Consider the following 26,880-nt stretch of genomic DNA (forward strand, 5'->3'; position numbering starts at 1 on the left):
ATCATGGTTAACTGTCAAGTCCCCATTTTGCTGACGGATCTTAGTAATTTGACATTTAACCAAAGCATTGACTAGCCAGTAGTTTACTTGATTTATCACTATGTATATAAAAATCAGATCTGGACTTCATCAGTTGATTTTCAATAGAAGATGTAAGTAATAAACTATATTCTGTTTGAAGTTCAACCCTTTGCTTGTAAAGCTCCTTACTAGGAGTAATCAAATATTTCTTGTCAATCTCTTTAATTTTATCAACCGATAAAAGAGCTTCCTTCTTTATGCGTTTTCTCAGACCAACAGAATAAGAAATAATCTATCCACCTATATATGCTTTAAAAGTGTCCCAAAGTGTTCCGTAAGAAATATCTTCCGTGCAGTTGGTTGAAAAGAAGAAGTCGATCTGTTCATTCATAAATTTAATAAAGTCCGGATCCTGCAATAAGGCAGAGTCAAATTGCCATTGTGTAACATTAGGAAACGTATCCATAAATTTAAAAGAAAGTTTTAATGGAGCATGGTCAGAAATAGCTATAATATCTTAATCACAACCATTTACCGAAGGAATCAAGCAAGAGTCAATAAAAAAAATAATCAATTCTTGAATAAGAACGATAAACATGTGAGAAAAAAAGAAAACTCCTTATCCTTAGGATGCCGAAATCTCCAAATATCAAAAATTCCATTATCAGTCATGAAAGAGTTGATACAAGTGGCCGACTTACTGGGTAAAGTCTGAGTAGATATAGGTTTGTCCATCGAAGGATTTAAACAACAATTAAAATCACCACCCATTATCAACTTATATTCATTTAGCTTAGGTAAAGAAATAAATAAGGGCTTAAAAAAGTCAGGACAATCCACATTTGGAGCATAAACATTAACCATAGCAAACTTTTTATTACAAAGAAAGCCCGTAATTAACAAAAATCTACCATTCGGATCCGAAAAGATATCGTGTTGGACAAATGCAATAGAGGAGTCAATTAAAATTGAAACTCCCTTTACTTTGGCATTCGAATTTGAATGGTACTATTGACCCTGACAAGACCTAAAAAAGTGATAGTTGTCCTCCTTCCTCACATGAGTTTCTTGTACAAAAATGATATGAGCATTAAGTCTTTGGAATACTTTGAAAATCTTCTTTCGTTTAATCGGATGGTTTAAACCATTAGTATTCCAAAACACAAAATTGATGGTCTGAGCCATATTATAAACTCATGCGCCCGGAAGAGGTACAAAAATAAAGAGCGGACCCAGAAGTGACGACATCATAGACATATTTGTAGTTCAAAAACAGCCCAAATGAAAAAAACTAATACAAACTGGTAAAAGAAAAATAGAGTTAGAAAACAGACCACCCATCACCCCCACAAGAAAGAGAAAAAAAACAGCCAAAATCCAACTGGAAAAATGAGACTAATTCTACCCCATATCAGCGGAAGACCACTCCGAATGTAAAGGATATATATTAAAAAAAAATCCACCCAGACTTTAAAAATTATGATCACTATACTAAAAACACAATTCAAAATATACTTGGTTGTAAAAAAAAACCAAAAGAGTATAATCACTAAAAACTTATAAATCGGGTTATAACCCAAACAAATCAAAAAATATTTAAACTGTAATAAGCAATGCATTGTAGGAAGAAGACGAGAGAAAAAAAAATAACGCCATCTTATAAAAACACCAAAAATATTTTTCCAGAAAACCACCATCTTAGTAAAAAAAGAATTCACCTTCGAAGGGTTAAAAATACACCTTCAAAGGAACAAAAATAATAGTCAGCAATATAGTATAATGGTTAAAGTGTATAAAGCAGACCAATTAATATGACGAAAGAACACTTTAACTTGAATATGAAGTATAAGATAAACCTACACCAATAGCCAGAAACAAAATCTGGTTTGAGGAATCAAAAACCATCTTACACGATCAAAATCCTCATTTATTAGGAATGAGAGATCGTAGCAGTAGGGAAGTTCCCAATCAGAAAACTTCTCGCTTCAGATGTAGAAAGGAAAAGGCGGCGTGGAGCATTTGGCGGAGAGATTCTAAGCTTCGCAGGGTATAAAAGCGCAGGTTTTATATTTTTCTCATAACATTCAGACATCAGACGTTTAAAAAGAAGCCTTGCCTTCATTTCTTCAGGACTAAAATCTTCTACCAAGCGGAAATTGTGATCCTGAAATTTAACCATTCCTACCCGCCGAGCCACACGAATCAGTTGCTCTTTATCATGTACGTAATGAAAACAGTCAATTACATCCAAAGGTTTAGCTGAAGCACTCGATGATTGACGCATAATTCTATGTGCACGATCAAGTAACGGGGGGGGGGGGGGGGTTATCTGGAAATACAGATGGAAACGCATCTTTTAAAAGTTGAGCAAAGTATTTCGAAGGGTCGCCTTGTTCTATGCTGTCTGGGAGACCAAGTATACGTAGGTTCTGTCTTCTGGACCGATTCTCAAAGTTGACACTCTTGGCTTTAAATGTTTCCGCCAGTTTAGTGGTCGAAGTTAAATCCTGTTGCAATTTTTCAATTATCAAATCTCGTTTCCGAGCGTCTTCTTGCAGAGATGTGATAAGAACTTGCTGCTGGTTAATTTAATTACTGAATCCGTCTTATCCATATAATCTTGAAAAGCCTTTATATCTTGTTTAAAAATTTGTTGTAGTTCATCAAACTTTTTATCCAAAACCTCCAAAAACAGTTCATAATTTAATTCAGTGCGTTGCGGATGAGCTTGATTCTTTCTATTACCGTTCAGGTTCCGCCCAGGTTCTCATCCTTTAGATCTAAGAGCCATTTATGATTGCACATCATCAAAAATTCACAATAAACTCTTAACAATAAGTCCAAAAAAATAGCAAGAGTCTTTTGGTATAGGTAAAAATAAGTTGAATAAGGGTGATCAAAGGTTAAGAAAAGTAAAGGTTGTGGAGCGAATCTAAAACAGTACTCACTCCATGAGCGTCCCCTGCTGAATCCCTCAATTTTTCTCTTAAATAAGCCCTTAATTGGAAGTAACAAAAAAAGAGTGCTGTTTGATTCTTTATATTTATTCTTTAATTGATCAAATGACATTAATATACTTCCTTCAAAACAATCTCCTATATATCTAATCCCTTTCTGAAACCAATTATATAAAAGTTGATTATCCATTGTAAAAGGAATAAGTCTATTTTGAATTAAAGATCTTTTTGCTAATAAAGATTTCTTTGTCTCATCATCAACATTTATCTTATTCCATAAGTCAATCAAATGTTTTAATATAGGTGATACTTTCTTTTCCCGTATCCATTTAGATTCCCATTTATATATAAAATCTTCTGGTGAATTTTCTATTTTATCTAATTCTATTCTAATCCATGCCGGCTTATCTTTATCATAAAAAGATGCAATAGATCTAAGTTGATTTGCTTTATAATAATTCTTAAAATTTGGATGTCGTAACCCTCCTAGATCAAATTTCCATGTCAATTTTTCCAACGATATTCTTGACATCTTACCTTTCCAAAGGAACTTCCTCACATATTTATTTATCTCTTGAAAAAACTTCTGGCATAGGTGTATTGGTAGTGATTGGAATAAGTATTGTAATCTAGGGAATATATTCATTTTTACAGTATTTACTCTACCTGCTAATGTTATTGGTAATATCATCCATTTGTCAAGATCTTCTTGAATTTTTTTTAATAATGGTAAATAATTTAATTTATATAAGTTCTTTATATCATTATCAACTCTTAAACCTAAATATTTTATACCATTTATCGGCCATCTAAATTGAGTTATTAATTGACATTGACTATAATCTCCTGTAGTAAAAGGTAAAATTTCATTTTTATCCCAATTTATTTTGTAGCCTGATATTTTCCCATATTCTTCTAATCTAGAGGATAATTTACGCAATGAGTACAATGGGTTTGTTAAATAAAGTAGAACATCATCAGCAAATAAGTTAATCTTGTATTCCTCCTGGTTAACTCTGAAACCCTTAATATCTGGGTCCATTCTAATTAATTCAGCTAATGGTTCTATCGCCAACACAATTAAAGCAGGTGATAATGGACAACCTTGACTAGTTGATCTTGTTAACTGAAATGGTGTTGAAATTTGAACATTTGTCACTACTTTAGCTTTGGGATTAGTATTTAAGGTTTTAATCCATTTTATAAAGGATACTCCTAATCCATATTTTTCCAATACCTTAAATAAAAAATCCCATTCCCATCTATCAAATGTTTTTTCTGCATCTAAAGCAACTGCCACACTCATTTCCTCCCTCTTTTGAGCCAAATGAATTATGCTAAATAACTGAGTTACATTATCTGCCGATTGTCTATTTTTAATAAATCCTGTTTGATCCATATGTATTAATTTTGGTAAGTATTTAGATAATCTGTTAGATAAGATTTTTGATATTATTTTGTAGTCAGTGAAATAGAAATAGAGAAATAGATCTATATGAAGTTGGCTTTAAAATATCTCTATCTTTCTCTGGCAATACTATTTAAATAGCTGTCCAAAAAGATACTGGAAGTTTATGCATTCTTTCCGCTTGGTGTATTAACTCCATAAAAGGAGGAATTAATAAATCTTTAAACTTTTTATAAAATTCAGGCGGAAAGCCATCCTCTCCTGGGGATTTATTACTTTGAAATGATCCCAGAGCTTCTTCAACTTCTTTTAATGTAAAAGGCATATCTAACCCCTTCTGTTCTTCCAAATTCAATTTTGAAAGAGCTATTTGTGATAAAAACTTTTCTAACTCGACATTATCATTTTGTGATTCTGATTTATATAGTTCAAAATAAAAATTCTTAAAAGTTTCATTAATTTCTAAAGGTTTATAAGTAACTTTATTTACTCTTGTTCGAATTGCATTTATCGTTTTAGAAGTCTGATCTGTTTTTAACTGCCAAGCAAGAACCTTATGTGATCTTTCACCTAGTTCATAATATCTCTGTTTAGTTCTCATAGTTGCTTTTTCTGTTCGATATGTCTGAAGTGTATTATATTGTAACTTATTAACAAGTTGTCTTTGGTTTTCATCTGTCATATATCTTTGAGATTCTTTTAATGTTTGGAATCTCTTTTTCCAATTGATCTGTTTCTATCATATATTCCTTCTTAATTTTAGAAGTATAACTTATTATCTGACCTCTCAAATATGCCTTCATTGCTTCTCACAATATAAATTTATCATCAACTGAATGTGAATTTGTATAAAAAAAACTAAATCTGCTTTTTCATAAAATCACAGAAATCTTGATGTTTTACTAATACTGAATTAAATCTTGATCTATAAATTGATTCCTCTTTATCATTATCATTGTCATTATCAAAGGAGAATGATCTGACAATATTCTTGCTTCATATTCCATATTTTTCACTCTGTCTTGAATATTTGTTGTAAAATATCTTTCCTTGAATAAGTTTTATGTCTATTTGAATAAAATGAATAATTTTTTCACTTTTGGATTAATTCTTCTCCATAAATCAATCAAATTTATATCTTTCATCAATTATAAAGTTAATTTTGCTACTTTTGATTTTGGCACAACCTTTGTTGATCTATCTAAAACTGGATCTCGACAAAAGTTAAAATCCCCACTTATTAATAATTTGTCATGTGCATTAGCCAAATTCAAAAAGACCTCTTGTATAAATTTTACATCATTTTCATTTGGTGCATAAATATTCATAAGAGGCCATTGTTCTGAAAAAAAATGACAATGTATAATTACATATCTCCCCGCCGAATCAATTAATGTTTTGTATTTTAATTGGTAAATTTTTATTAACCAAAATTGCAACTCCTCTCGTCTTTGAGTTAAATGATGTTGCAATAACATTTCCAACCCAATCTCTTTTTAATTTCTGATGTTCGTTCTCTATTAAGTGTGTTTTTTGTAAAAAAGCTATATTTATATTCATTTTTTTAATATGTGTTAAGATTCTTTTTCTTTTCCCCGGTCCATTAAGCCCATTAACATTAAAACTTTAAAAATTTAGTAAATTAGTCATTGTTTTTAATTGGGTTACTCCAATCTATAATAACATCTAATCTTTCAACTTTCGTGGTACCTTGGGGAATCTTTTTAAAATTCTCCATGTTGCTATGTGTGTCCCCACCGATCATCCAGGCAAAAAAAAGAAAGATAGAAGAAAAATAGATTATAAAGAAAAAAACAAAATACCCCCCCCCCCCTACTAATGTTGTGGATAAAAAAGAACACAACATTACCCCCCTCTGCTGTACGGGTCATGGCAATTGAATCCCATAGCAATCGATCCAAAGCTCCCCCAGCTCCCCCACAACATAAAAAAGTATATACGAGAAGAAAAAAAAGGAAAAAATACTACTTGCAATTACTATTTCACAAATTTTGCCTTTCTCCCCCTGTATCATCCTTAAATGTCCATCAATTCCATTCACTGTCTCTGTCTTCATATTTAATCCATTATGCTTGGAAATCTCTATGTGTAGTTAGCGAATAACTGGGAGTTTTTGTGCGAACTCCTCCGCTTCACGATAATCGGTAAAAAATCTTTTTCCAACCTCCAAAAAAATTATCAGTGTTGCTGGGTGATGCATTATGAATTTATAACCCTTTTCCCATAAAGCATTTTTCACTGGGTTAAATTCCTTCTTTCTCTTCAAAAGGTTATAACGTATATCAGGATAGAAAAGAACTGCTTTCCCTTCTATCATCAATGGCCCTTTACTCTTTCTGGCACATTGGGCAGCCGCCTTCAGGATCTTTTCTTTATCTTGGTATCTTAAGCATTTTATCAAAATTGATTGCGGATTTTGATCAGTTTGATGTCTTGATCTTAAGGCTCTATGAGCCCTTTCAATCTCAATTAGAGTTTCTTCTTCCATTTCCAAGTTTTCAGGGATCCATTTTTGAAAAAAAATAGTTGGATCTTCTCCTTCTATGTCTTCTTTAAGTCCAACAAAGTATTGTTTCGTCTGCTAAAATTTTCAAGCTTATCCACTTTTTCCAACAATTGTTTTCTTTCTAATGTCCAGGCAGAGATATTATCTTCCGTTTTATTCATTCTTTCAACCATGTCTTTCATTGTGGCTTCCAAGTCTATAATTCTTTTTCATTTTTTCCTGTCTTTTTATCATTTTATCAAACATAATCTCCATATTTAGTCCTGACGAAGGGTCTCGGCCCGAAACATTGACAGCGCTTCTCCCAATAGATGCTGTCTGGCCTGCTGTGTTCCACCAGCATTTTGTGTGTGTTGTTGTCTCCATATTTATCTTTTTTTTTGATTTCTTTTAATGCATTTATTTTTTCTAATTTACGCATTATTTGCATCAAGGTTTTTTCTATATTTCCAGAAAAACTTTTACCTCCATCTTTGTCTGATTTTTCCAGAGAATCTGAATCTGCCTCAGATTCACTTTCACTTCCGGTTTCAATCGGTACTGGGATTTGTAGTTCGGGTTGCTTGCGTTTGCGCATGCCCCTTCCTTCATGTTTGCGCAGTTCTTGTTGATCTTTTTCTTTAGAAATGTTCGATGTTGCCGCAGTTTCCTGTTCTATATCACCGCAGGTAAAATGTACCTGAGCCCGCAGTTCGCAGCGGGCCTTGATTCTGTTCCAACTTGCATTGTCTTCATGGTAGTAGTTTTCTTCATCTTCTGTTTATGAGACATAGTTTGAAACAATCCGGAGTAGTTTATAAGTAACTTTTAGAAAGTATTTACTAACTTTTATTCACTTAAACATTAATTCACTGATTTTTTACGGGAGAGCTGGTTTCCCGCGTCTCAATCCTACGTGATCATGTGACATCCCCCCTTTCCCCCACGGACTGTGGTTGGTGATCTTTAGGTTCCAGAGAGAAAGTTACTACCCAGTATGGTGTTGAAATTTCTTTAATGCTCCTAATTTTCCTTCACAGGTCTGAGGTCAGTAATCACTGAGATCCTGGCAAGCTGGAATGACTTCCAGCTGCTGCAGTTGACGGACTTCTACCGGGACAGGCTGGAGCAGGCGATGGAAGGAGGGGTGCACGGAGTGAGCCTGGCGTTAACGGCCGAGAATCAGTTCAGCGGAGAGGAACATCGGGTGAGTGGGAGAGAGAATGGGTTTGAATTTTCACACATCACAGCACTGATGGGTGTCGGGACTCTCACTCATCGGATAATAAAGCATAAAACAAATTAGAAATAAATATAAATAATTCTTAAAAATGTGAATCTCAAGCGATGATTCAAAAAGTTGTAAATACCCCTGCTGGTGGCTCAATGTTCAGAGCGAGGGGAGTAGGCAACAGTTCTATGATGTTGCATTAAACGAGTTTAAATGGAAATACGACAGGAATCTTCATTTCAGGAAAGTGCGGCCTCTCTACCTGCACAGTTCGCTACCTGGTGGCCATGGTAGCGGGGGATCTGCTGACCGTAGTCATAGAGGTTCTTTTGCGTCATGTCTTACATTATTATTTTCCATGGCATTTTCTGAGGATTTACCCTGTGTGCAAGGTTATGGAGGTACTGAGGCTCACAGCCACATACTTGTCTGTCTGGTTCACCGTCACCTTCACTGTTGATCGGTTTCTTGCCATCTGCTGTAAGAAGCTGAAAACAAAATATTGCACCGGTCCAGTGTGACGGCAGGATTCAGTGAGAACCAGGGCATTACGACCGGATGCCACAGGAGCTTGAGTGTGTTCTGTTCTGGGTGGAGATCATTCTATTACAATCTGTATTTGCAAACGGTGTGAATCGGGGAATACGGCCATGTTGTAATGTGTAATCACCGAACAAACCTCCACTGGAAAAGGCAAAGGAAAGGCATCAGGTGTCAGCTGGTAATCCGCTGTCATGTTGGACACTGGCGGACTGAGGAGATGAATCACATCATCTTTTCTGCAACTTCCCAGAGACTGTTCACGCTGATACAAAAACCCTCCTGACTTCTTTCTTTATCTGTGATCAATATTTTCTGATTTGTGTTTTGCATCATCAAATCCGGTGAGGAATTATTTATGGATTTGGTACCATGTCAATGAAGCGGCCACAGACCAGCCAGGATCTCATTGACTGGTGGACCAGATTCACGGTGAATGTCCCTCCGTGTGCTCTGCACTCAGAATGTACAGTCCATGTCCAGACAGGATAAGCACCCGTCCGGGTGATCCCGTTACAGAGCACATCATTTACTTCTCACTGTCTGTGTGAATCTGTCAGTCCCCAATATGTTCACTGTTACTGTTCACAGAAAATCTCTGATGAGAGCGGGCGGACAGTTCTAAACTCCTCCTGAGCCTGGTGATGGAGAAAGGCTCCCGCGCCCGGAGGGTGATGTGGGAAACCTTTGTCAAAATGCGGATTGGTGTCCCAAATTTGGACAAAATACTGAAGGAAATACAGATATATGGTGAGATAATGTCAGAGATTAATTCAAATTTGGATTGAATACAGCACACTTTAAAATTTTACAAAAATGATTTCCTCAATTTGTTGATATTTAAACAGGTTGTGATCCTTCCCATCAACCAATTCCCGCTCAACTTTTACTAAAGGTTCTCAGTGAGCTGAAAGGTAAGTGAACGTGCATTGAACATTGAAGAGTATAACACAGGAACAGGCCATTAGGCAAATAATATTGTGCTGAAACAGCTATGAAATAAATCAAACAAACCTGAAGTCTAATCTCTCTTTTCTTCACCATGTCCACATGCTTCCATCTTCCTTACATCCAGGTTACTGCCCAAACGTTCCTTAAAATCTTCTAATAATTTGCCTCGACCACCTTACCAGGCAGTGCATTCCAGGCAGCCACGATTGTCTAATTTAAAAAATAAGCTGTCCCTCACATCCCCCTTCATTCTACACTCTCTCACCTTCAACATATTCCCTCTGGTAATAGACATTTCAACCCCGGGAAACTGATTTCTCTGTCCACTCTATCCAAGCCTCTCGTAATCTTGTGAACCTGTGTCAGAGCTCCTCTCAGCCTCCGATGAACCAGAGCAAACAACCTAATTTCATCCAGCCTCACATGCCTTCTAAACCAGGCAGCATCCCGGTAAATCTCTTCTGCCCCCTCTCTTAAGCCTCAACATCCCTCCGGTAGTGGGGTGATCGGAACGGTACGCAATGGCCCAGATGTAGCCGAAGCGGAGTTCATAAGGTTGAAACTTGACCTCTGTTTCCACCAATGGTTGTAATTTGCGTCCGGCGGTTCAGTTGTTGAGCCACGAGGATCTGACCAGGTAAATACTGGCACTGTGACAGAGAACACAGTGAGACACAGGGAAACATCTTTTGCCAGAGGGAGAGTTTTCAAAGGCCATTTTGAGGAAAGAGGCAGAGCGCTGGCGAGTTTGAGGAAGGTGGTCACACCGCTCTGGGGCCTGCAACTACAGATCCCCACCGGAGTCTGAGTGGAGAAGGGGCGATCTGGAGATGGGGTGAAAAACTTTTATTTCTTCACACCAAAAAGTCAAAACCCTCTCTTGCCAACCACTGCCCCTCCTGAACAGCCTCATCCTGAACCATTTTTCAAACTCCCCCAGTTCCCGCAGATTATCTTTTCTCAGAGCTGGGCGTCCACTGAAGTTCCAGTCACAGAATAGTAATAATAGCATCACTTTAATTAGAAAAGCAGGGAACATCCCAACTGGTCTGTTCAACCACAGAGCAGCTCTTAGAGAAATACAAGGAATCTCAGCCAGAACCCTGGCTCAGTCTCTCTCATTTACAATAACAAATCCCAACGATGATAATTTAAATATGGGAGCAGAGATAGACGAATCAGGAAGTTTACAAACTACTCACGTTTCTGGGACCTCTGTAAATATTGCTCCAGTCCACACCCGGTCAATGAAACGCCTCAGAGTCCCTGAACACGGGTTTAGTAAATCGCTACAAGCTTGATCATCATTGTCCTTCATCCTGGTTGCAGAGGGAACAGACAAGACAGAGAAATTCCCAAACCCATTTCTGAATATGAAACTGATACACTCCCTGATTATTGAAGAACATCATCTCTGCCACTGTCACATTCTCTAAAGTGAATATGTCCAGGATCAGTGAGACAGTAGTGGATCACCACTACTAGGGGTGGTTAGTGTTTTGCAGTATGTCGGGTTCCTCTCAGGGATGTGTGTGGTCTCACAGTGTGTCAGGACCCTGTCCAGAGTGTGTGGGGTCTCACACTGTGTCAGGACCCTGTCAGGGGTGTGTGGGGTCTCACACTGTGTCAGGACCCTGTCAGGGGTGTGTGGGGTCTCACAGTATGTCAGGACCATGTCCGGAGTGTGTGGGGTCTCACAGTGTGTCAGGACCATGCCAGGTGTGCGTGGGGTCTCACAGTGTGTTAGGACCCTGTCAGGGGTGTGTGGGGTCTCTCAGTGTGTTAGGACCGTGTCAGGGGTGTGTGGGGTCTCAAAGTGTGTCACTGGGAGAGATGCTGGGAGACCCCACACACCCCTGACAGGGTCCTGACACACCGTCAGACCACACACACCCGTGATAGGGTCTTGACACACTGTGAGAACCTACACACCCCTGACAGGGTCCTGACACAATATCAGGGTCCTGCGCTCCCTATCACAGCCGAACACATTGAATAGATACCCCACACACTCCTGACAGGGTCCTGTCGCACTGTGAGACCCCACACACACCTGACAGGGACGTGACACACTTTAAGTCCCCACACACCCCTGACAGGGTCCTGACGCACTGTGAGACCCCACACAAACCTGACAGGGTCCTGACACACCGTGAGACCACACACACCCCTGACAGAGTCCTGATTCACTGACAGACCACAGACACCCCCGAGAGGGTCCTGACACCCTGTGAGACCCCACACACCCCTGACAGGGTCCTGACACACTGTGAGACCACACACACACCCGACAGGGTCCTGACGCACTGTGAGACTCCACACACCCCTGACAGGTTCACGACCGACTATGAGTCCCCACAGACCCCTGACATGGTCCTTACACACTGAGAGAAACCACACACCCCTGACAGGGTCCTAGCACACTGTGAGACCACCCACACACACCTGACAGAGTCCTGACATACTGTGAGACCCCACAAACCCCTGTTAGGATACTGACAAACTGATAAACCCCACACATCATTGACAACGTCCTGACACACTGTGAGATCCCACACACCCCTGACAGGGTCCTGACCACTGTAAGACCCCACACACCCCTGACAGGGTCCTGACCCACTGTGAGACCCCACACACCCCTAACAAGAGTCCTGACACACTGTGAGATCAACACACCCCTGACAGGGTCCTGACCCACTGTGAGACCCCACACACCCCTAACAAGAGTCCTGGCACACTGTGAGATCAACACACCCCTGACTGGGTCCTGACACACTGTGAGACCCCACACACCTCTGACAGGGTCCTGACACACTGTGAGACGCCACACTCGATCGGCAGGGTCCTGACACAGTGTCAGACCCCACACACCCCTGACAGTTACCTCACACACTGTGAGACCCCACACACCCCTGACAGGTTCCTGACACACTGTGAGATCCCACACAACCTCAACAGGGTCCTGACACACTGTGAGACCCCACACACCCCTGACAGGGTCCTGACACACTGTGAGACCCCACACGCCCCTGACAGGTTCCTGACACACTGTGAGACCCCACACACCCCTGACAGGGTCCTGACACACTGTGAGACCTCACACACCCCTGACAGGTTCCTGACACACTGTGAGACCCCACACACCCCTGACAGGGTCCTGACACACTGTGAGACCCCACACGCCCCTGACAGGTTCCTGACACACTGTGAGACCCCACACACCCCTGACAGGGTCCTGACACACTGTGAGACCCCACACACCCCTGACAGGTTCCTGACATGCTGTGATACCCCACACATCCCCTGACAGGGTCCTGACACACTGTGAGAGCCCACACACCCCTGACAGGGTCCTGATACACTGTGAGACCCCACGCTCGATCGGCAGCGTACTGACACACTGTGAGACCACACACACCTGACAGGATACAGTCACGCTTTGAGACCCCACACACCTCACAGGGTCCTGACACAGTGTGAGACCCCACACACCCCTGACAGGGTCCTGACACACTGTGAGACCCCACACACCCCTGACAGCGTTCTGACACACTTTGAGACCACACACACCCCTGACAGCGTTCTGACACACTTTGAGACCACACACACCCCTGACAGGGTCCCGACAGACTGCGAGATCCCGCAACCTCCTAAGAGGATCCTGAGAAACAGTCAGACCACCCACACACACCTGACAGGGTCTTGACACACTGTGAGATCCCACACACATCTGCCATGGTCCTGACACACTGTGAGATCCCACATATCCTTGACAGGGTCCCGACTGACTGTGAGACCCCACACACCTTGCATGGACCTAACACACTGAGAGACACCACACCCTCCTAAGAGGAACCTGAGAAACAGTGAGAGCCCCACACAACCCTGACAGGGTCCTGACACACTGTGAGACCCCACACACCACTGACAGGGTCCTGACACACTGTGAGACCCCACTCACCCCTGACAGGGTCCTGACACACTGTGTGACCCCACACACCCCTGACAGTGTCCTGACTCACTGTGAGACTCCACACACATCTGACAGGTTCCTGACATACTGTGAGATCCCAGACAGCCCTGACAGGGTGCTGACAGACTGTGAGATCCCACAAATCCCTGTTAGGATACAGTCACATAGTGAGACCCCACACCGCTGACAGGGTCCTGACACACTGTGAGACCCCACACAAACCTAATAGGGTCTTGACACACTGTGAAACCCCACACTCCCCTGACAAGGTCCTGACACACTGTGAGATCCCACACACCCCTGACAGCGTTCTGACACACTGTGAGACCCCACACTCCCCTGACAAGGTCCTGACACACTGTGAGACCCCACACACCCCTGACAGTGTTCTGTCGCACTGTGAGACCCCACACACCCTTGACAGTGTCCTGACACACTGTGAGACCCCTCACACCCCTGACTGGGTCCTGACACACTGTGAGACCCCACACACCCCTGACAGGTTCCTGACACACTGTGAGACCCCACACACCCCTGACGGCGTTCTGACACACTGTGAGACCCCACACACCCCTGACAGGGTCCTGACACACTGTGAGACCCCACACACCCCTGACAGGGTCCTGACACACTGTGAGATCCCACACACCTCTGACAGGGTCCAAACACACTTTGGGTTCCAGTCACAGAATGAGACCCCACACACCCATGACAGGATCTGATTAAAAGTTTATTCCACAGAAGAAAATGACAGCTGTGACAGTAGTGGGAGATTATTCGGGACAGGACAGTCGTCGGTCAGTAAACTACCAGGGAAATACTGACTTTCACAGCACAGTTAATGTGGAAATGTGATGATCTGGGGTTTATCTAGACCAGGCCTCTCTGTCCAGTCAGCGATCTGTCAATTGAATTTACTTTTCTGTATGAAAATCCATCAATAAATCCAATTAATGCAATAGCTTTGAGCTAACTCTTGTATGCTTAACAACTGAGTTCAGAGTTGAAGCATCTAACAGTTTCTCCACTGTCTGTTCCCATGGAAGATGTTCAACAGAAACACAAGGAGACTCTGCGGGCACAAACTGAAACACTGAGAGTGAACACGATCCTGATGAGGGAGAAGGTGAAGGTTTTCCAGCTGGTTGATCGATACGCTGAGCTCACGGTCATTTCTACTGTTCGAGATCGGAGACTGGTGGAACATGAGCTGCTGGCGAGAGGCAGATTCCACGAGGAGTGGAGACAGAAACATCTCTGTCGAGAGCTGAAAAAAATCCGGACGGATCAGTTATTCCAGAGCAGGTTTTCCCGAAGTTACTCCACATCTGGGAGTTCGGCAGCAATGTCCGGAGTCCCGGGGATCGGGAAAACAACAATGGTTCAAAAGATTGTTTATGACTGGGCCATGGGGAAAATATTCCAAGATTTCAAGTTTGTCTTCAGTTTCAAATTCCGAGATTTAAACTCCATTAACTGCAGGATAAACATGAGGGAACTGATTCTGGATCAGTATCCTTACTTTGGGAATATTCTGAGAGAGGTCTGGAAGAACCCAGAGGGATTGCTGTTTATATTCGATGGTTTGGATGAATTCAATGACACAATAGATTTTGCTGACAGTTGGAGAGATGCAGAACCCAAGCACCAGTGCCCAGATCCCGAGTGGTGGTGTGAAGTGTCTGACATTGTGTACAGTTTAATCCAGGGCAGCCTGCTCCCAGGGTGTTCAGTGCTGGTGACCACCCGCCCCACTGCGTTACATTTATTGGAAAAGGCTGAGATTAGTGTCTGGGCTGAAATCCTGGGATTTGTTGGTGAGGAACGGAAGGAATATTTCATCAGGTATTTTGAAGATCAGACGCTGGCGGAAGCTGTTTTCAAGCACGTGAAGGAGAACGAGATCCTGTACACCATGAGCTACAACCCCTCCTACTGCTGGATCCTCGCTCTGGCACTGGGCCCCTTCTTCACACAAAGAGTCAGGGACCCGCAGCGAGTTCCCAAGACCATCACCCAACTGTACTCCTACTATATTTACAACATCCTGAAAAACCATGGCCGTGAGATTGAGAACCCCCGTGATGTGTTACTCAGGGTTGGTCAGATGGCCTTCAGAGGAGTGTCCGAGAGGAAGATTGTGTTTACAGACGGAGATTTGATCAACTACAATCTGCAGCCTTCCCAGTTCCTGTCCGGGTTCCTGATGGAGCTTTTGGAGAGAGAGGATTCTGCCCACAGCGTGGTGTACACATTCCCACACCTCACCATCCAAGAGTTTGTAGCTGCAGTCGCACAATTCCTGAATCCACATCCCGGGGATATCCTGAAATTCCTCACTGAAGTCCACAGCACGACAGATGGGCGATTTGAGGTATTTCTCCGTTTTGTTGCTGGTCTTTCCAACCCAATGACAGCTCGGGGCCTGGAGGAGTTTCTGGGTCCATTTCCCAATGAAACAACCTGCCGCGTGATTGACTGGGTGCAGGAGGAAGTTAAACGCCAGAGTGGAAACACATGGAGTGAAGCTGGTAAAAGGAGCCTCCTGAACACATTGCACTACCTGTTTGAGTCTCAGAATCGTGGACTGGCTCAGGAAACACTGGGATCTGTGGAAACACTTTCATTCAGTGGAATGACACTGACCCCGATTGACTGCACGGTCTTGTCTCATGTCATCGGACTCTGTAATACAATAAAACACCTCAATCTGGAGAACTGCCACATTCAGTGTGAAGGAATCCAGCGGGTGGGACCCGGGCTGCACAATTGCCAGGAGTTGAGGTAACTTGATTTATCTCTCACTCTGAACTGTGAAACTGTTCCTTGTGTTGTTTCAATGGAAAGTGATTTGGGTAAAACTGTAGTAAATCAGGTTGTGAGGAATTGTGACAAATGCCCAGGGTATCGGTAGTAATTCCCCAAGGACGGTAGGGTTCTGTGGTTCCTTGTGAAGGGATGTTGGAGACTTCATCAGATCAGTGGACAATGACCATTGGTTTAATGGTAGTAAATCACAGGAATGGCTGTGTTTCTCGCTGCCTGTGACACGTCCATTAACAATGTTCCTTCTCACTGTTACTGACACCCAGACCGACACTGACTGCAGCAGGTGGGTCAGAGATTCACACCCCCTTCGCGGTGAGGGACAAGAGACCGTCAGCAGATTTTCCCAGTGAGAAAGAAAGAAATGCCATTGTGAGATTGTCCTCCCACTGCCCTTCCCTGTATGGGACTTTGCTCACTTCCAGATACGCAAAGAGCGAGGGTGCATCTCCTCTGGGCTTCTGTTCGGACCCAACACACACATACAAAAAATTACTGCATCCGCTCGTCTTGTCGGATTATCGTTTACCCTTGGAATCCTCCTGTGGGACCTCTCATCCCAAACCCCCATCCATTCTTTAGAATCTCGCCCCCATCCCCATTCCTCCTGTGGGCTCTCTATTACTCTTTCCTCATCATCCTGTGGGATGTCTTTTCCACACAAACCCTGCCCCCCTTCCTGTGAGATCTCTCCTCCCCATCCCTCTTCCTCCTGTCGGATCTCTTCTCCCCATCCCTCTTCCTCCTGTGGGATCTCTCTTCCCCATCCCCTTCCTCCTGTGGGATCTCTCTTCCCCATCCCCCTTTTGCCTGTGGGATCTCTCCTGCCCATAGAATCATAAAATCATAGAACACTACAGCACAGAAAACAAGCCATTCGGTCCTTCTAGTCTGTACCAAAACCTTATTCCGCTAGTCCCATTGACCTGCACCCAGTCCATAACCCTCCAGTCCTCTCTCATCCATGTATCTATCCAACTTATTCTTAAAGCTTAAGAGTGAGTCCACATTTTCCACATCAGATGGCAGCTTGTTCCACACTCTCACCACCCTCTGAGTGAAGAAGTTCCTCCTAATGCTCCCCCTAAACCTTTCCCCTTTCACGCTGAAGCCATGTCTTCTTATATTTATCTCTCCTAATCTATGTGGAAAGAGCCTATTCGCATTTACCCTGTCTATACCCTCATAATTTTGTAAACCTCTATCAAATCTCCCCTCATTCTTCTATGCTCCAAGGAATAAAGTCCTAATCTGTTCAATCCTTCCTTGTAACTCAACTCCTGAAGACCCGGCAACATCCTAGTAAATCTTCTCTGCACTTTTTCAAACTTACTGATATCCTTCCTATAGTTCAGTGACTAGAACTGCACACAATACTCCAAATTTGGCCTCACCAATGTCTTATACAACCTCATCATAATATTCCAACTCCTATACTCAGTTCTTTGCTTTATGAATGGCAGGATGCCAAAAGCCTTCTTTACAACCCTGTCTACCTGTGACACCAGTTTTAGGGAATTATGCATCTGAATTCCCAGATCCCTTTGATCCTCCGCACTCTTCAGTGCCCTATCGTTTATCGTGTCTGTCGTACCTTGCTCTGTCCTTCCAAAATGGAACACCTCACACTTGTCTGCATTAATTTCCATCTGCCATTTTCTGGCCCATTCTTCCAGTTGGTCCAGATCCCTCTGCAAGCTTTGAACGCCTTCCTCGCTGTCCACAACGCCTCTATCTTAGTGTCATCCGCAAACCTGTTCAACCAATTTATCACATTATCATCTAGATCATTGATATAGACAACAAACAAAAATGGTCCCAACACAGATCCCGGAGACACACCACTACTCACAGGCTTCCAGTCTAAGAAGCAATCATCCACTACCACTCTCTGTCTTCTCCCACACAGCCAATTCAAATCCAGTTTATAACCTCTCCATGGATACATAGTGTCTGGACCTTTGGAACTAATGTGGGACCTTGTCAAAGCCCTTACAAAAGTCCATGTAGACAACATCCACAGCCTTTTCTTCATATGCATTCTTGGTAACCTCCTTGAAAAACACTACAGGATTGATTAAACACAATCTAACACACACAAAGCCATGCTGACTATCTTTAATCAGCCCTTGGCTGTCCAAATCCTATATATCTGATCTGTCAGAACACCTTCCAGTAATTTACTGATGTCAGGCTTACTTCTCTGTAATGACCTGGTGTACTTTTGGAGCCTTTTTCAAACAACAGAACAACATGAGCTACCCTCCAATCCTCTGGCACCACACCCATGGCTGAGGACATTTTAAATATTTCTGCCAGGGCCCCTGGAATTTCTACACTAGTCTCTCTCAAGGTCCGAGGGAATATCATGTCAGGCCCGGAGATTTATCTACCTTTATTCACTGTAAGGCAGCAAGCAGCTCCTCCTCTTTAATCTCAATATGTTCCATGACACTACTGTTTGTTTGCCTTAATTTCATATCCGCTATGCCAGTTTCCTGAGTAAACACTGACGCAAAAAAACTGTTTAAGATCTCCCCCATCTCGTAAGGCTCCACACACTGACGACCACTCTGATCTTCTTGGGGACCAATTTTGTCCTTTAGTATCCTTTTACTCTTAATATACTTGTAGAAACCCTTCGGGTTTACCTTCACATTGTCTGCCAAAGCAACCTCATGTCTTCTTTTTGCCTTCCTGATTTCCTTCTTTAGAATTCCCTTACATTATCTATACTCTTAAAGTATCTCATTTGTTCCTTGTTGCCTATAGCTGCTAAACACCTACGTAACCAGATCACCAATATCCCTTGAAAACCAAGGTTCCCTATCCCTGTTATCTTTGCCTTTAATCCTGGCAGGAACATGCAAACTCTGCACTCTCAAAATTTCACCCTTGAAGGCGTTCCACTTACTGAACACATCCTTGCCAGAAAACAACTTATCCCAATCCACTCTTCCCAGATCCTCTCTCATTTCCACAAAATTGGCCCTTCTCCAATTCAGAACCTTAACTGGTGGACCAGTCCTATCCTTAACCATAATTATCTTGAAACTAATGACATTATGGTCACTGGACCCAAAATGTTTGCTTACACATACTTCTGTCACCTGACCTGTCTGGTTCCGTAATAGGAGATCAGGTGCTGCACCCTCTCTCGTTGGTACCTCAATATATTGATTTAGAAAACTTTCCTGAACACATTTGACAAACTCCACGCCATCTAACCCTTTCTCGGAGTGGGAGTCCCCGTCAATATGTGAAGTTAAAATCCCCTACGATTACAACTTTCTGTTTCTTAACTCTCTACAGATTTGCCCCTCTGATTCTCTCTGCCTATTGGGCGTCCTATAATACAACCCTAATAGTGTGGTAAACCTTTCCTGTTCCTCAGCTCCACCCATATGGCCTCTGTAGCTGTCCCGTCTCCGCACAGCTGTGATATTCTCCCTGACTGGTAATGCCACTTCTCCCCCTTTCATCCCTCCCCCTCTATCACGTCTGAAACAATGGAAACCTGGAACATGAAGCTGCCAGTCCTGCCCCTCCTACAAACAATTCTTATTAATAGCAATAATGTCGAAATCATCATGTGCCAATCTACGCCCTAAAATCATCTGCCTTCCCAACAATACTCCTTGCATTGAAATAGATGCACCTGAGAACAATTCTATCACGTACAAACCTTTGATATCTGTCTATACAAGCAGTCCTCGCATGACACTTATCCTCCACCACCTCACTATCTGCTCTAACACTCTGGTTCCCCTCCCCCTGCAACCTTGTTTAAAACCACCGGAGCAGAACTTGCTAACCTTCCGGCAAGGACGTTAGTCCCCTCCAGTTCAGGTGCAAACTGTCCAATTCGAACTGGTCCCACCTCCCCTGGAAGAAAGCCCAATTGTCCAGAAACATGAACCCCTCCCTCAAGCACCATCCCCTCAGCCACGTATTTAGCTGCATTAACTTCCTCGTTCCAGCTTCACTAGCATGTAGCACGGCTAGCAATCCACCTGTGGGATCACTCCCCCAATTCCCTTCCTCCTGTAGCATCGCTCTTCCCCATTACCTATCCTCTTGTGGGATCTCTCTTCCCCAAGACCCATCCTCCCGAGGGATCTCTCTTCCCAATCCCCTACATCGGGTGGGATCAATCTTCCCCATCCCACTTCCTCCCATGGCATCTATTTTCCCCATCCCTCTTCCTCCTTTGGGATCTCTCCTACTCATCCCCCAACCTCCTGTATGATCTTGCTTCCCCACCCACCTCCTCCTGTCTCGTCTCTCTTCCCCGTGGGATCTGACTTGTCATCCCCACTCCTCCTGTGCCATCTCTCTAGACTATCCACTTTCCTCTTGTGGGTCCTCTGTTCCGATCCCCCACTTCCTGTGGGATCTCTCCTACTCTTCCCCATTCTTCCTGTCAGATCTCTCTTTCCCATCCCCCTTCCTTCTGTGGGATCCCTTTTTCCATTCCCACATGCCCCAGCCTCCTGTGGGATCTCACTTCCCCATCCCCCTTCCTTCTGTGCGATCTCTCTTCCCCATCCCCCTTCCTCCTGTGGGATCTCTCTTCCCCATCCCCCTTCCTCCTGTGCGATCTCTCCTCCCCATCCCCCTTCCTCCTGTGGGATCTCTCTTCCCCATCCCCCTTCCTCCTGTGGGGTCTCTCTTCACCAACCCCCTTCCTCCTGTGGGATCTCTCTTCCCCATCCCCCTTCCTCCTGTGGGGTCTCTCTTCCCCATCACCCTTCCTCCTGTGGGATCTCTCCTCCCCGTCCCCCTTCCTTCTGTGGGGTCTCTCCTCCCCATCCCCCTTCCTTCTGTGCGATCTCTCTTCCCCATCCCACAACCCCCATCCTCCTGTGGGATTGCTCTTTCACATTCCTCTTCCTCCTTTGGGATCACTGGTCTATCCGACTTTCTCCTGTGGGCTCTCTCTTCCCCATCCCACTTCCTCCTGTGGGTCATCATAATGCCCCCTCTTGCTGTGGAATCTGTCTTTTCCCCCCACAATTCATCCTGATGTATCTCTGTTCCCCATCCCACATCTTCCTGTCGGATCTCTCTTCCCCATTCTCCTTCCAACTGTGGGATATCTCCTCCCCCCTCTTTCTTCCTAGAGATATATCTTCCCCAACCCTCTTACTTCTGTGGGGTCTCCATTCCCCATCCCCTTCCTCCTGTGGGGTTTCTCCTCCCCATCAACTTCCTGTTGTTGGATCACTCTTCCTCATCCTCCTTCCTCGTGAAATCACTCTTCCCCATCCCCCTTCCTCCATGGGATATCTCTTCCCCATCCACCTTCTTCCTCTGGGATCATTCATGCATCCGACCTCCACATGAGGGCGCTGTCTTTCCCATCCCCCTTCTTCCTGTGGATCTTCTTTTCCCATTCCCCTCTTTCTATGGGATCCCGCTTTCCCATCCCCATTACTCATGAGGTATCTCTCCTACTCATTCCCCTTTCCCCTGTACCATCTCTCCTCCCCATCCCACATCCTCCTCTCTTCCGCATGCTCCTTCCTCCTATGTGATCTCTCTTCACAATCCCACTTCATCCAGTGTGCTCTCTCTTCCCCATCCACTTTCCTCCTGTGAGATCTTTTCTCCCCATCTCGCTTCTCCTATGAGATCGCTCTTCCCTATCCCCTTCCTCATGTGGGATTTATCTTCGACACCCTCTTTCTTCCTGTGGGATGTCTCTTCCTCATCCCGCTTCCTCCTGTAGGTCCTCTGCTCCCATCCCTCCCTCTTCTTGTGGGATCTCCTTTCTACATCCCTATTTCTGCTTTTGGTTCTCTCGTCCATCCGACCTCCTCCTGTGGGCTCTCTCTTCGCCATCCCCCTTCCTTCATTTGCAACTCTATTCCCATTCCCATCTTCCTGTGGCATCTGTCTTTCTCATCTCACTTCCGCCTGTGGGATCTCTCTCCTCCATCCCCGTATTCCAGTGGGAACTCTCTTCCCCATCCCCCTACCTTCGGTGGGATATCTCATCCCCATCATCATTCCTCTTTGGGATCACTCATCCATCCGAAATTCTCCTGTGGGCTCTCCATTCCACTTCCTGCTTCTTCCTGCGGGATCTTTCCTTCTCATCCCACATCCTCCTGTCTGATCTTTCTTCACCATGCTTGATCCTCCTGTGAGTTTCCCTTCTCCATCCTCTTTCCTCTTAAGGGATCTCTCTTCCCCATTCCCCTTCCTCCTCTGGTATCTCTCTTCCCCTTCCCCCTTCCTCCTGTGGGCTCTCCCTTATGCATTTCCCTTCTCCTATGAGATCGCTTTTCCCTATCCCCTTCCTCATGTGGGATTTATCTTCGACATCCTCTTTCTTCCTGTGGGATCTCTCTTCCCCATTCCCCTTCCTCCTGTGGTATCTCTCTTTCCCATCCCTTTCACTCGGGTGGGTCTATTTCACTGTAACCCATTGACATTTCTGCATTTCGTTCAGGAACACTTTCCTCTCCATCGGGGACTGGGACAGAATATGTGCAGTTTAAAGGGTCACACCGACAGACAAAATTACTGACACTTGGCGAATACCCTGGAGCGGGGCAGTGAGGGACATTGACAGTGATGGGAACTCCGTTCAGTGATTTACTGAAGAGTTTAATGTTTCCTGAAACATCCGACTGAGAGAAATTCCCCCAGACCCACGGTTTGAATCACTTTGTTTATCAATCTGTTTGTTTGTGTTTAGACTTGGGATGAATGACCTGGGAGATTCAGGAATGAAACTGGTGTCTGCGGCTCTGAGGTACCCAGAGTGTAAAATACAGAAACTGTGGTAAGTACCAGACTGTGGGAGATTGTGTTTACAGTCACTGGGTGTCTGACACTGACATTAATGTGATCAGTAATTGTGTTACTGATAAACACTGGGGATTTGTACCGTCTCCTGTCTCTCTGTGTCCTTCACCCTCACTCTCTCTCATCTCCAGGCTGATCGATGTCGGTCTCACAGATTCTGGTGCCGAGGATCTCCCCTCCGCTCTCAGTACAAACCCATCACTGACGGAGCTGGACCTGAGTAATAATAAACTGGGAGATTCAGGAGTGAAACTGGTGTCTGCGGCTCTGAGGAACCCAGAGTGTAAAATACAGAAACTGGAGTAAGTACAAGACTGTGGGAGATTGTGTTTACAGTCACTGGGTGTCTGACACTGAACATTAATGTGATCAGTAATTGTGTTACTGATAAACACTGGGGATTTGTACCGTCTCCTGTCTCTCTGTGTCCTTCACCCTCACTCTCTCTCATCTCCAGACTGTGGGAGATTGTGTTTACAGTCACTGGGTGTCTGACACTGGACATTAATGTGATCAGTAATTGTGTTACTGATAAACACTGGGGATTTGTACCGTCTCCTGTCTCTCTGTGTCCTTCACCCTCACTCTCTCTCATCTCCAGACTGTGGGAGATTGTGTTTACAGTCACTGGGTGTCTGACACTGGACATTAATGTGATCAGTAATTGTGTTACTGATAAACACTGGGGATTTGTACCGTCTCCTGTCTCTCTGTGTCCTTCACCCTCACTCTCTCTCATCTCCAGGCTGAGGGATGTCGGTCTCACAGATTCTGGTGCTGAGGATCTCGTCTCCGCTCTCAGTACAAACCCATCACTGACGGAGCTGGACCTGAGTAATAATAAACTGGGAGATTCAGGAGTGAAACTGGTGTCTGCGGCTCTGAGGAACCCGGAGTGTAAAATACAGAAACTGGGGTAAGTACCAGACTGGGAGATTGTGTTTACAGTCACTGGGAGTCTGACACTGAACAATAATGTGATCAGTAATTGTGTACTGATAAACACTGGGGATCTGTACCGTCTCCTGTCTCTCTGTCCTTCACCCTCACTCTGTCTCATCTCCAGGCTCAGGAATGTCGATCTCACGGATTCTGGTGCCGAGGATCTCGCCTCCGCTCTCAGTACAAACCCATCACTGACGGAGCTGTACCTGAGTAATAATAAACTGGGAGATTCAGGAGTGAAACTGGTGTCTGCGGCTCTGAGGAACCCGGAGTGTAAAATACAGAAACTGGGGTAAGTACCAGACTGTGGGAGATTGTGTTTACAGTCACTGGGTGTCTGAAACTGAACATTAATATGATCAGTAATTATGTTACTGGTAAACACTGGGGATTTGTACCATCTCCTGTCTCTCTGTGTCCTTCACTCTCACTCTCTCTCATCTCCAGACTGAGGGGCGTCGGTCTCACAGATTCTGGTGCCGAGGATCTCGTCTCCGCTCTCAGTACAAACCCATCACTGACGGTCCTGTACCTGGGATCAAACCCGCTGACAGACCGATCTGTCCCCGCTCTCCGCCGCCTCATACTGACCCTCCCGAGTCTGAAGGAGATCCTGTGAGTGTTTGTGTTAATGTTCAATGTGATAAATTATCAGCGGATCCCCAGGTTTTCTAGTGATATTTGTCTGTCAGTGTTGTTGAAACATTAGCCCCTGTCCCCTGTTACTGACACTGTTGTGTAATCTGTTTATTTCATCTTTATTCTTCTATCTGTTTCAGGCTGTGGGAGAATCGGTTCAGTGAGACCGGGGAGAAGGAACTGGGATCTCTGCGGGGAGTCAGACCCAAACTGAGAGTGTGGACCTTGTGAAAATCTGAATGTGTGAACATCCCCGCCCGCGGGATGGCGACATTTTGGATGATTCCACGCCCTCCCCTTTAACTCCCGCCATTACTTTTAATGGCCGCGCGCCGGGGGTGATTCCCAACGGTTTCAACGGAACCGGCTCAGATCTCGCGCTGTGTGTCGCCTGTTGTCCGGTGGGGCAGCTTCCGCCGGATGTGCGTGTTCGAGACTCCCACGTGACACCCCAGAGAATTACCCAGACAGGAAGAGCCCGGCGGCCGGTGCTGTGTCTGGGACACCGGTATTCCAGGTTGGGATTATCCCGGGAGAGAATCCTTTTGCTCCCTTTGCTGAGGACGATGCATTCGGCAGCCTGGCCGATATAATGATGTCAAATAGACAAATCCCTCGGCAGTGACCCTGGATCTGCAGCGATCCCGGACACGGCCCTGAAGTGTGATTTTATAATCATCGGTTCCCCAATGCAGAGTGACGGTGAGAAATGGGACTGATTATTCAACCGGTCACTCGTTGTCGCCGGTTAGTTAATTGTGTGTGACTGTGAATGAATCAATTTACATTTGTCATGATGAAATCAATAAACTACTGTAACTTCCCATCTTGCTGTCGGACTTTGGTCTCATTGGAGGAGAAACAGTGACCTGGGGTGAGTGCTGCCCCCAGCACCCGATGAACTGAAATAATACATAGTAAATGGTAGGGCATTGAGGAATGCAGTAGAACAGAGTGATCTAGGAATAATGGTGCATAGTTCCCTGAAGGTGGAATCTCATGTGGATAGGGTGCTGAAGAAGGTTTTTGGTATGCTGGCCTTTTTAAATCAGAGCACTGAGTAGAGTTGGGATGTAATGTTACAATTGTACAAGGCGTTGGTCAGGCCAAATTTGGAGTATTGTTTACAGTTCTGGTCACTGAATTATAGGAAAGATGTCACCAAAACAGAGAGAGTACAGAGAAGATTTACTAGAATGTTACCTGGGTTTCAGCATCTAAGTTACAGGGAAATGTTGAACAAGTTAGGTCTTAATTCTTTGGAGCATAGAAGGTTGAGGGGGGACTTAATAGAGGTATTTAAAATTATGAGGGGGATAGATAGAGTTGATGTGGTTATGATTTTTCCATCGAGAGTAGGGGAGATTCAAACGAAGACGTGAGTTGAGAGTTAGGAGGGAAAAGTTTAGGGATAATACGAGGGGAAACTTCTTTAATCAGAGAGTGGTAGCTGTGTGGAACTAGCTTCCAGTAGAAGTGGCAGAGGAAGGTTTGATTTTGTCATTTTTCAAAAAAATGGATAGGTATATGGACAGGAAAGGAATGGAGGGTTATGGGGTGAGTGCAGGTTGGTCAGACATGGTAGAGAGTAAGCGTCTAGCAAGGACGACAACGGCCAAAATGGCCTGTCCCATCAGACACTCCCGGGGTCAGACACAGAGTGGAGCTGTTCTGATTGCGCTGGGAGAAATCGAGGAAAAACTCGAAAGTCGTGAGTTACTTGTAAATTGGTTTGAAACGTCTCTTGGACGTCTAAATGAGCGGCTGGTTTAGTGTGGAAGTTTCGTTTGGAGTATTTCTGCCAGTTTGGGTTCGTTGACGGCTGCGAAATGCGTAGCTCCCGGCTGTGGCCGCTGGCAACTCTCCAGGAAGCAGGTTCGCTCCAAAAACCGGAGACAAACGCCGTTGTTCCCCCACTGTCATCGGGACATCCTCCTTCCATCTCTATCGTCGGGATTCTCGTTCGGTGTCGGAGCCGAAACAGCGTTTGAGACGTCTCGACCTCTCACGGCCTGGACGTTCTGCAGGACTAACGGAGCCTTTCCTGGCGTTGGAATTTCTGGCGCC

General features: G+C 44.4%; 1 protein-coding gene across 1 annotated transcript; it reads left to right on the forward strand.

The window, feature by feature from the left end:
- The first annotated feature begins 9,254 nt into the window (after window positions 1-9,254).
- LOC132388767 (NACHT, LRR and PYD domains-containing protein 3-like) lies at window positions 9,255-25,631 on the forward strand. Its single transcript, XM_059961184.1, has 9 exons — window positions 9,255-9,413; window positions 9,512-9,577; window positions 14,634-16,371; window positions 23,120-23,206; window positions 23,361-23,531; window positions 23,975-24,145; window positions 24,296-24,466; window positions 24,622-24,789; window positions 24,954-25,631. Exons 1-9 carry the CDS (start codon window positions 9,308-9,310, stop codon window positions 25,042-25,044), a joined length of 2,769 nt encoding a protein of 922 aa, XP_059817167.1. The 5' UTR covers window positions 9,255-9,307; the 3' UTR covers window positions 25,045-25,631.
- Window positions 25,632-26,880: the final 1,249 nt, after the last annotated feature.

This window comes from Hypanus sabinus, unplaced genomic scaffold (genome assembly GCF_030144855.1).
Source record: "Hypanus sabinus isolate sHypSab1 unplaced genomic scaffold, sHypSab1.hap1 scaffold_400, whole genome shotgun sequence".
Classification (NCBI taxonomy): Eukaryota; Metazoa; Chordata; class Chondrichthyes; order Myliobatiformes; family Dasyatidae; genus Hypanus; species Hypanus sabinus.

Excerpts from the sequence above, each read along its gene's own strand:
- LOC132388767 (XM_059961184.1), top strand. The coding sequence starts at position 9,308 with ATGGAGAAAGGCTCCCGCGCCCGGAGGGTGATGTGGGAAACCTTTGTC. Across the intron at positions 23,207-23,360 it reads TGTAAAATACAGAAACTGTG|GCTGATCGATGTCGGTCTCA; the intron begins GTAAGTACCAGA and ends TCTCATCTCCAG. Across the intron at positions 24,790-24,953 it reads CCGAGTCTGAAGGAGATCCT|GCTGTGGGAGAATCGGTTCA; the intron begins GTGAGTGTTTGT and ends TATCTGTTTCAG.